The sequence below is a fragment of the Nerophis lumbriciformis genome, linkage group LG39 (assembly GCF_033978685.3).
Source record: "Nerophis lumbriciformis linkage group LG39, RoL_Nlum_v2.1, whole genome shotgun sequence".
Taxonomy (NCBI): Eukaryota; Metazoa; Chordata; class Actinopteri; order Syngnathiformes; family Syngnathidae; genus Nerophis; species Nerophis lumbriciformis.
The window spans coordinates 10806876-10818719 of NC_084586.2; the positions used below are offsets into that span (position 1 = coordinate 10806876).

Consider the following 11844-nt stretch of genomic DNA (forward strand, 5'->3'; position numbering starts at 1 on the left):
ACTTTTAACAGTATAACAGTACTAAACAATTCCAATAGATAACATTGGTGTCATTACCTTTTTGTGGCTAAAATCCGAAAAACGTTGAAAGTTTTCCACTTGTATCGCTAGCAACGGCATTAGACTTGTGTTTTTTTGTCCCAACGTGGTCTTTTACATCGCTAATTCCTCCGTGTCCAATCGAAAAATCTTGTCTGCACAAGGTGCAATTCGCGTAGTTTTCACCCTTTTTGGAACGGATAATTATTCCCGGATAGGCTTTTGAATATTCTTCACGGAATGACTGCAGTTTTCTTTTCGGTTTAAGACTCGTTTGCGATTTTTCTCCGGCTGATTCCATGATCGTTCGCTCGTTTGGAAACAATGGCAACAGGTGCCTCGTGCTTGGCAGCGGTGCTATAAATAGCCTCGCGCATTTAAAAAAAATTATTTTTTTAAATTAATGAAAAACCGTATTTTTTATCACTGCAACCGTAACCTGGAATAGGTTGATGAAAACCGTACTAATTACGGGAAAACCGGAGTAGTTGGCAGGTATGCAACTCGGTGGTAATATTCTTTTCCCAAAATACAACCAATAGTGCGTTAATGTTAAATCTTACTTGTGAAAAGTAATCCCCCGATTCCTATTTTCAACAGTCCGCTCATTTGAGCAGGAAAACGCTGAAATCTTTGTTTTCTACCTGTCAACTGTCAGTTTAGGCTGCTCGCTGGCTCATCATCACCACTTCAAGATGGTGGCCGAATTTCTCGCGTCACAGCAGCCAATGCTGCATCTACTTACAAGATGTCTATGGGGCAGGTTTAGCATTCTGAGCCAAAATGGCGTCTGACCAGGCCCCAGTTTCTCTTCATTTTTTACAGCTTTACCACGCCCACTTTTAGCAGACACGCGTGTTTGCAAGCATGGCTTCGTCGGCTAAAAAGAGAGCGGTAGGTCTGGGAGTGGAAAAACAACCGGAAAGTGACAACGGCTCCGACGAGAGCCCGGGGGAAGATGAAGATTCAACGGGGGAGGACAGCGAAGCGTCCGAAGTAGAAAATGAGGTCGGGGAGAAGTTCATTATTTTATTGACTCGGCCTTGGTAGCTAGCGAATGTTAGCATGCTCGTTGCTAACACTTGCGTTGTGTCACTCAGGAGGTAACGGTGGATTTCGAAGCGCACACAATCGCACACAGCGACTTCAACGGCATCAAAAAGCTCCTACAACAGGTTTGAGAAGCACGTTTATTGTAGTTTTAAACCAACACGACGTCAGTGATGTTCGCTCTGTTTGACTGCCGCCCCCCTGTGGCTTGTCGTGGCACTGCAGCTCTTCCTGAAGGCTCACGTGAACACGTCAGAGATGACTGACATCATCATCCAGCAGAGCCACGTGGGAAGTGTCGTCAAGGTGAGTTCATTGACAATCGTTAACATTTCAGTTTGTTCAAATATAGTGTTTTGTAATTCAGTGTGTAAAAAAAATATTCTATAAAATTCAGTGTACATAAATCGAGTGCAGAAATTAGAGATGTCCGATAATGGCTTTTTTGCCGATATTGTCCAACTCTTAATTACCGATATCAACCGATACCAATAAATACAGTCGTGGAATTAACACATTATTATGCCTAATTTTGTTGTGATGCCCCGCTGGATGCATTAAACAATGTAACAAGGTTTTCCAAAATAAATCAACTCAAATTATGGGAAAAAAAATGCCAACATGGCACTGCCATATTTATTATTGAAGTCACAAAGTGCATTTTTTTTTTTAACATGCCTCAAAACAGCAGCTTGGAATTTGGGACATGCTCTCCCTGAGAGAGCATGAGGAGGTTGAGGTTGGGGGGGGTTGTATATTAGTGCTGCAAGGGGTTCTGGGTATTTGTTCTGTTGTGTTACGGTGCGGATGTTCTCCCGATATGTGTTTGTCATTCTTGTTTGGTGTGCGTTCACGGTGTGGCGCATATTTGTAACAGTGTTAAAGTTGTTTATACGCCCACCCTCAGTGTGACCTGTATGGCTGTTGATCAAGTATGCCTTGCATTCACTTGTGTGTGTGAAAAGCCGTAGATATTAAGTGATTGGGCCGACACGCAAAGGCAGTGCCTTTTAGGTTTATTGACGCTCTGTGCTTCTCCCTATGTACGTGTACCACTCCGTACAGCGGCGTTTTAAAAGTCATAAATTTACCTTTTTGAAAATACCGATGATATCCGATATTACATTTTAAAGCATTTATCGGCCGATAATATCGGACATCTCTAGCAGAAATACTTCCATCCATCCATTTTCTACCGCTTGTCCCGTTCGGGGGTGACGTGGGTGCTGTTACTTTAAAACTCAGGACTCATTTCTGACTAATTAACACTAAAGCAATCACTCCTGTCTGAAAATCAGTCAGTAGGGGCTTCAGTCTTAATTTCCAGGAAGTGAGTTTTGAAGCAACTCTTTTTTTTTTCTTCTTTTTTTTTTACTAAATTTTTCTGCACTGATTGTTTTTTTTGTTTTTTTTACTATGAATTAGGGCTTGGCGATATATCGAATATACACGATTAGGGATGTCCGAAAATATCGGACTGCCGATAAATGCTTTAAAATGTAATATCGGAAATTATTGGTATCGGTTTCAAAATGATCTGTATCTGTTTCAAAAAGTAAAATTTATGACTTTTTAAAATGCTGCTGAGTACACGGACGTAGGGAGAAATAAACCTTAAAGGCACTGCCTTTGCGTGCCGGCCCAGTCACATAATATGTACGGCTTTTCACACACACAAGTTAATGCAAAGCATACTTGGTCAACAACCATACAGGTCACACTGAGGGTGGCCGTATAAACAACTTTAACACTGTTACAAATATGCGCCACACTGTGAACCCACACCAAACAAGAATGACAAACACATTTCGGGAGAACATCCGCACCGTAACACAACATAAGGTGTGGCGGCAGTAATCTTGCCGTGGTGTAGAGCCGCGATCGTTTACCTGAAGGGGAAACCCTGACTTAATTTTTACACGCTGATTTAAAAGATTGAATTTTAACGAACACATTTTGCTCACACATTTTGTATTCAATTAAATAGTCCGCATAATTTGATGTAAAAATAGTTCAGATCCGAATTCAAATGTAAAAAATTTGGTGTAAAGAAGAAGCTTTCACAATAAAGACAAAATAACCTGAATTTTATACATTTAAGTTGTCTGCACTAGTTTTTTTTTACACTGAAGTTTTAAACAAATGTTTTAAAACATGTAACAAACTGATTTTTTTAAACAAACATTTTTGCTCACAAATCTTTATTCAATTAAATAATTTTGATGTAAAAAAAAAAAAAAGAAAGTCACAAAATTCAAACGTAAAAAAACAAGCGTTCATAATAGACATATTAACCTGAATTTTTAGACACTCAATTTTTTTTTTTTACATAAAATTTTTCTACACTGATTTTTTTTAACTGAATTTTAAAACACTGTATTTTAACAAACTTAATATTTAAACACAAAATGCTTTCTCACATTTTTCTATTCAATGAAATTGACAGCAAAATATTATGGTAAAAAATTCAAACACCAATAAAGACTAAATAATCAAATTATTATACCGTATTTTCCGCACTATAAGGCGCACCGGATTATTAGCCGCACCTTCTATGAATTACATATTTCATAATTTTGTCCACCAATAAGCCGCCCCGGACTAAAAGCCGCGCCTACGCTGCGCTAAAGTGAATGTCAAAAAAACGCTGCGCTAAAGTGAATGTCAAAAAAACAGTCAGATAGTTCAGTCAAACTTTAATAATATATTGAAAACCAGCGTTCTAACAACTCTGTCCCAAAATGTACAAATGTGCAATCACAAACATAGTAAAATTCAAAATGGTGTAGAGCAATAGCAACATACCGGTAATGTTGCTCGAACGTTAATGTCACAACACACAACACACAAAATAAACATAGCGCTCACTTTCTGAAGTTATTCTTCATTCGTACCGGTAAATCCTTCGAATTCTTCGTCTTCGGTGTCCGAATTGAAAAGTTGCGCTAGCGTGGCTTCCAAAATGGCGGGCTCCGTCTCTTCGAAATCATCGGATTCAGTGTCGCTGTTGTTGTGCAGCAGTTCTGTGAATCCTGCCTTCCGGAAAGCTCGGACCACAGTTGTGACAGAAATATCTGCCCAGGCATTTACAATCCACTGGCAGATGTTGGCGTATGTTGTCCGGCGTTGTCTGCCCGTCTTAGTGAAGGTGTGTTCGCCTTCGGTCATCCATTTTTCCCACGCAGTTCGCAGTCGTGATTTGAATGCCCTGTTGACACCAATATCCAGCGGTTGGAGTTCTTTGGTTAATCCACCCGGAATGACGGCGAGTGTTGTATTTGTGTGCTTCACTTGTTTTTTGACACCATCTGTGATGTGGGCGCGCATAGAGTCATATATCAACATGGACGGAGCAGCGTGAAAAAAGCCACCCGGCCGCTTCGCGTAAACTTCCCTTAACCACTCGCTCATCTTTTCTTCATCCATCCATCCCTTCGAGTTAGCTTTTATGATGACGCCGGCTGGAAAGGTCTCTTTTGGCAAGGTCTTCCTTTTGAATATCACCATGAGTGGAAGTTAGCATGGCAAGCTAGAACCACAGTGAAGGATGACTTCTCATTCCCTGTGGAGCGAATATTCACCGTACGTGCTCCCGTTCCACAGTGCGGTTCAGTTGCTGTGAAATACGGTAGTAATCCGTGTGCGGATGGAGAGATTGCGTCTTTTTATGACCCGGATCGTTTAGTAGGAGCCATTTTGTGGTCTTTACAGATGTAAACAGGAAATGAAACGTACGGTGATATCCGCGCGTTTTTTCTTCTTCTTCCGGGGGCGGGTGAAGCGCTTCCTGTTCTATGGGGGCGGGTGAAGCGCTTCCTGTTCTATGGGGGCGGGTGCTTTCCTTGGCGGTTGCTTGCGTAGAAGAAGAAGCGCTTCCTGTTCTACCGGGAAAAAAGATGGCGGCTGTTTACCGAAGTTGCGAGACCGAAACTTTATGAAAATGAATCGTAATAAAGCGCACCGGGTTATTAGGCGCACTGTCAGCTTTTGAGAAAAATTGTGGTTTTTAGGTGCGCCTTATAGTGCGGAAAATACGGTACACTGAAGTTGTCTGCTCTAATTTTTTTACACTGAAGTTTTACACAACTGTTTTAAAACATTTAACAAACTGATTTTTTTAAACAAACATTTTTGCTCACAAATCTTTATTAAATTAAATTGATTTGATGTAAAAAAAAAAAAAGAGTCACAAAACTCAAACGTAAAAAAACAAGCGTTCATAATAGACAAATTAACCTGAATTTTTAGACACTCAATTTTTTTTTTTACATACAATTTTTCTACACTTTTTCTTAACTGAATTTTAAAACACTGTATTTTAACACTCAATTTTTAAACACAAAATGCTTTCTCACATTTTTTTATTCAATGAAATTGACAGCAAAATATTATGGTAAAATATTCAAACACCAATAAAGACTAAATAATTAGATTTTTATACACTGAAGTTGTCTGCACTAATTATTTTTACACTGAAGTTTTACACAACTGTTTTAAAACATTTAATAAACTGATTTTTTTAAACAAACATTTTTGCTCACAAATCTTTATTAAATTAAATTAATTTGATGTAAAAAAAATGAGTCACAAAATTCAAACGTAAAAAAACAAGCGTTCATAATAGACAAATTAACCTGAATTTTTAGACACTCAATTTTTTTTTTACATAAAATTTTTCTACACTTTTTTTTAACTGAATTTTAAAACACTGTATTTTAACAAACTGAATTTTTAAACACAAAATGCTTTCTCACATTTTTTTATTCAATGAAATTGACAGCAAAATATTATGGTAAAAAATTCAAACACCAATAAAGACTTAATAATCAGATTTTTATACACTGAAGTTGTCTGCACTAATTTTTTTTACACTGAAGTTTTACACAACTGTTTTAAAACATTTAACAAACTGATTTTTTTAAACAAACATTTTTGCTCACAAATCTTTATTAAATTAAATTAATTTGATGTAAAAAAAAATGAGTCACAAAATTCAAACGTAAAAAAACAAGCGTTCATAATAGACAAATTAACCTGAATTTTTAGACACTCAACTTTTTTTTTTTTTACATAAAATTTTTCTGCACTTTTTCTTAACTGAATTTTAAAACACTGTATTTTAACACTCAATTTTTAAACACAAAATGCTTTCTCACATTTTTTTATTCAATGAAATTGACAGCAAAATATTATGGTAAAATATTCAAACACCAATAAAGACTAAATAATCAGATTTTTATACACTGAAGTTGTCTGCACTAATTTCTTTTACACTGAAGTTTTACACAACTGTTTTAAAACATTTAACAAACTGATTTTTTTAAACAAACATTTTTGCTCACAAATCTTTATTAAATTAAATTGATTTGATGTAAAAAAAAAATGAGTCACAAAATTCAAACGTAAAAAAACAAGCGTTCATAATAGACAAATTAACCTGAATTTTTAGACACTCAATTTTTTTTTTTTTACATAAAATTTTTCTGCACTTTTTCTTAACTGAATTTTAAAACACTGTATTTTAACACTCAATTTTTAAACACAAAATGCTTTCTCACATTTTTTTATTCAATGAAATTGACAGCAAAATATTATGGTAAAATATTCAAACACCAATAAAGACTAAATAATCAGATTTTTATACACTGAAGTTGTCTGCACTAATTTTTTTTACACTGAAGTTTTACACAACTGTTTTAAAACATTTAACAAACTGATTTTTTTAAACAAAAATTTTTGCTCACAAATCTTTATTAAATTAAATTAATTTGATGTAAAAAAATGAGTCACAAAATTCAAACGTAAAAAAACAAGCGTTCAGAATACCGTATTTTCCGCACTATAAGGCGCACCGGATTATTAGCCGCACCTTCAATGAATGGCATATTTCATAACTTTGTCCACCAATAAGCCGCCCCGGACTATAAGCCGCGCCTACGCTGCGCTAAAGGGAATGTCAAAAAAACAGTCAGATAGGTCAGTCAAACTTTAATAATATATTAAAAACCAGCGTTCTAACAACTCTGTTCACTCCCAAAATGTACGCAAATGTGCAATCACAAACATAGTAAAATTCAAAATAGTGCAGAGCAATAGCAACATAATGTTGCTCGAACGTTAATGTCACAACACACAAAATAAACATAGCGCTCACTTTCTGAAGTTATTCTTCATTCGTAAATCCTTCGTCTTCGGTGTCCGAAGTGAAAAGTTGGGCAAATTTACGATCCACTGGCAGATGTTGGCGTCGTCTGGCGCTGCCTCCTCGTCTTAGTGAAGGTGTGTTCGCCTTCTGTCCTCCATTGTTCCCACGCAGTTAGCAGTCTAGCTTCGAATGCCCTGTTGACACCAATATCTAGCGGCTGGAGGTCTTTTGTCAATCCACCCGGAATGACGGCGAGTATTGAATTAAGCGCGTAAGCGTGTCTCTCAATGTGCTGTTATGAGCTAGCAAATATAACAACTACACTACCCAGCATGCAACGATAGTTACGAGCATGCGCGGTAGCCCTGAGAAGTTCCCACGCAGTTAGCAGTCTAGCTTCGAATGCCCTGTTGACACCAATATCTAGCGGCTGGAGGTCTTTTGTCAATCCACCCGGAATGACGGCGAGTATTGAATTAAGCGCGTAAGCGTGTCTCTCAATGTGCTGTTATGAGCTAGCAAATATAACAACTACACTACCCAGCATGCAACGATAGTTACGAGCATGCGCGGTAGCCCTGAGAAGCGTTGTTGTATGCTGGGAGTTCGAATGTGGTTATGAGCACGCTGTGAGAAAACGTTGAGAACTCAGTTAACACGCCTCGTCTGCATTATTTATAATTAGACAGACAACACACTTAATAGGAGCCATTTTGGGGTCTTTACATAAACACACAAATGGAAATGAAACGTCACATATCCCAGCATGCACCGCGCGCTTCTTCTACGGGGAAAAAAGATGGCGGCTGTTTACCGTAGTTGCGAGACCTAAACTTTATGAAAATGAATCTTAATATTTATCCATATATAAAGCGCACCGGGTTATAAGGCGCACTGTCAGCTTTTGAGAAAATTTGTGGTTTTTAGGTGCGCCTTATAGTGCGGAAAATACGGTAGACAAATTAACCTGAATTTTTAGACACTCAATTTTTTTTTTTACATAAAATTTTTCTCCACTTTTTTTAACTGAATTTTAAAACACTGTATTTTAACACACTCAATTTTTAAACACAAGATGCTTTCTCACATTTTTTATTCAATGAAATTGACAGCAAAATATTATGGTAAAAAATTCAAACACCAATAAAGACTAAATAATCAGATTTTTATACACTGAAGTTTTACACAACTGTTTTAAAACATTTAACAAACTGATTTTTTCAAACAAACATTTTTGCTCACAAATCTTTATTAAATTAAATTGATTTGATGTAAAAAAAATGAGTCACAAAATTCAAACGTAAAAAAACAAGCGTTCATAATAGACAAATTAAACTGAATTTTTAGACACTAAATTTTTTTTTTTACATAAAATTTTTCTACACTTTTTTTTAACTGAATTTTAAAACACTGTATTTTAACACACTCAATTTTTAAACACAAGATGCTTTCTCACATTTTTTATTCAATGAAATTGACAGCAAAATATTATGGTAAAAAATTCAAACACCAATAAAGACTAAATAATCAGATTTTTATACACTGAAGTTGTCTGCACTAATTTTTTTTACACTGAAGTTTTACACAACTGTTTTAAAACATTTAACAAACTGATTTTTTTAAACAAACATTTTTGCTCACAAATCTTTATTAAATTAAATTAATTTGATGTAAAAAAAAATGAGTCACAAAATTCAAACGTAAAAAAACAAGCGTTCATAATAGACAAATTAACCTGAATTTTTAGACACTCAATTTTTTTTTTTTTACATAAAATTTTTCTACACTTTTTTTTAACTGAATTTTAAAACACTGTATTTTAACACACTCACTTTTTGTGTTAAAAAATTCAAACACCAAAGAAATACAGTTCCATAATTCAGTGTCCAAAAAAAGCTTTCTTAATAAAGACACTTATTGACCACCATACTAGTCTACTTGTATTTTACTTTAGTTACAGATATTAAGCATATTGTTTGGTTTTGCTCCAGCAAGCGGAGGTACCAGAGGACAGCGACGACGAGGACCCAGATGAAGTGTTTGGGTTCATCACCATGTTAAACCTCACAGAAAGAAAGGTAACACTGTCGATGAGTCCAGCCTGTGGGCGACAAAACATGACTTCATGGACGTGTGTATTTGTTGTCAGGGTGTGCAGTGCGTAGAAGAGGTGAAGGAGCTCCTCCTGGATCAGTGTGAGAAGAGCTCCGGCCACAGCGTCATGGAGCAGCTGGAGAAGACGCTGAACGACACCAGCAAGCCCGTGGGTCTTCTGCTCAGTGAGCGCTTCATCAACGTACCGCCGCAGATCGCTCTACCGCTGCACAAACAGCTCCAGTGAGTAACACCCATTGTAGCCACCATTGTGTGCACAGGGCTTTGTTTTCTACTAAAAGACATGTCACTTGCAATATGAGATTTAAATTGATATCAGGACATTAACATACAATTATTTATTTAAATTACAATTAAGTTATATTTTTGATAATGTAATAAAACAATAGAAAAGCCACATCATAACTAAATTGGTGTGTAATTGTAAGGTTTTTTTTTTAAAATGTGAGGGGAAAAAGGGGGGGAAATTATGAATTTAGTTACTATAACTACGGTACTAGTTATAATTATAAGGGTGGTAAAACCTTTAATAAAAGGCTTAGTGGCCACATGCGTGGACAGCACCTTTTAGCTCTTATTTCCAAAATTGTGTACACTACTGAATTGGGGTCTTATGGCCGCTTATGTGGACACTTATACTGCCATCTGGTGGTATCAGAAGAGTATAACATACAATGGAATTTGGAAAAAAAACGTGTAAAAATAAGAATTAGCATGTCACTAAACATGAAGCACACGTTTGTTACTTATGGACTAAAAGTACATCATATGAAAAGATGATTCTTAGTTTTTATTCTAATTAGGGTCCAATAAGCCCAAATAGCAAAGAGAAATAAAAAAACATGTAAACAAACAGTTTGGGCCTTAAGATTTATCCTGGAAGATTGCAATAATGAAATTCCTTATTTCTAGTACAAATAGAATATTTGAGAGGGAAATGTGGTCATTTTACAAGATTATACAGATATTTAGAAAATATGGTAAATGTTGAAAAGATTCAGAGCCTTTGAATTACCAAAATACATTTTAATGAAGTAGTGTTTTAAAAAGTTATATTAAAATAATCAAAATAAAAAGGTCCAATTATGCGGGGGAATATGTATATTGTAATTAAACTTAACTTTTTGTTGTAATATTTTATATTAATATAATTAACTACGATATTACAAGATTTCTTTTTTTTTCAAGCAAAGAAGTCAAGCATAGTTGCCGAATCACTATGCTTGACTTCTTTGCTTGAAAAAAAAGCAAAGAAGTCAATGTTTTATTTTGTGACAGAAATTCAGACAACTAAAAATTATTTTACAGAAAAAGGTGATGTTTTTAAACAAATTCAAAATAAGCAGCAATTATAAAGGGGAATATATATTGTCATTATTTTACTTTTGAATTATTTAATGTATTTATACACGCAGTTACCATTTAACTAAACATAATTATGGGAGCCATAAAATTATATTAAGTTGTTATTTTGTGAGGAAAAGGTAATATATCAAACATTTTTGCCATAAAAAAAAAAAAAGATTTGGTTCCTGGAAAATATATCAACATCAATTTCGTTTTAAGCAGGTGAGTGACATATTTGTGGCCACTAGAGGGCAGACTGCATATTTACATGTCTCTCACTAGCATTCAGGGAGTTGCAGTGTAGATAAACCTACCTCTTCATGGCAATTTATGCAAATTTAAATGAAAGAGAATAGAAAATCAGACAAGGCTTTTATTTTGACATCTCTAATAGTCAATTTGACAGGTGCATGTTTTGTACTTTGACAACAGGGAGGAGATCACAGACGCGGAGAGGACCAACAAGCCCAGTGGGAAGTATCACTACTGTCTGATGATCAGTAAGACCTGCAAGGAGTCCACCAAGAGCATTCCTGCCAGAGGAGGCGCTCCTAAGGACGAATATATGTTCATCAACGCTGAGGAGGAGTTCTTCTATGAGGTTCATCATGGAAATGACACCTATGAATATAAACATGACAGTAATGATGTTTTTGTCCGCTTGCAGCACGCCACCCTCAAGTTCCACTTCTCCGTCCAGGCGGACGCGGATACGTGCTTGAGTGGGAGGTGGTCCTTCGATGACGTTCCCATGAAGCCTTTCAGGACGGTCATGTTGATCCCGGCAGACAGGATGTCCTCCATCATGGACAAACTCAAAGAATACTTGACCGTTTGAACAGCCAAAAGACAAACATTCAAATCCCCTCCCAAAAAAATATGACTGTGAATTATGAATTTACATCATTAAATAAATCATGTTTAACAGAATTTATTCAACTATTTTTCTAGTGATGACAAATCTCCATGAAGAGAGCTTAAACAAACTACAGGCTTGTGAAGAAGTATCAGGACCAGAGAAAGCTGAGGACATTAAAACCCACTCAGGTGCTCTCCTGCCTTGTTAATTAGTATAAAATGTGCACTACAGTTAAAAATACAACTTGTATGAGGATGTTCCTAATAATACAGTTTTGTTCACATCCCAG

The 11844-nt window shown here is 36.0% G+C and overlaps 1 protein-coding gene across 1 annotated transcript; it reads left to right on the forward strand.

Moving 5' to 3' along the window:
• The first annotated feature begins 870 nt into the window (after window positions 1-870).
• bccip (BRCA2 and CDKN1A interacting protein) lies at window positions 871-11843 on the forward strand. The gene is made up of 7 exons (XM_061932057.2): window positions 871-1047; window positions 1140-1214; window positions 1315-1395; window positions 9226-9312; window positions 9384-9571; window positions 11129-11297; window positions 11364-11843. The coding sequence occupies exons 1-7, from the start codon at window positions 907-909 to the stop codon at window positions 11532-11534; spliced, it is 912 nt and encodes a 303-aa protein (XP_061788041.1). The 5' UTR covers window positions 871-906; the 3' UTR covers window positions 11535-11843.
• Window position 11844: the final 1 nt, after the last annotated feature.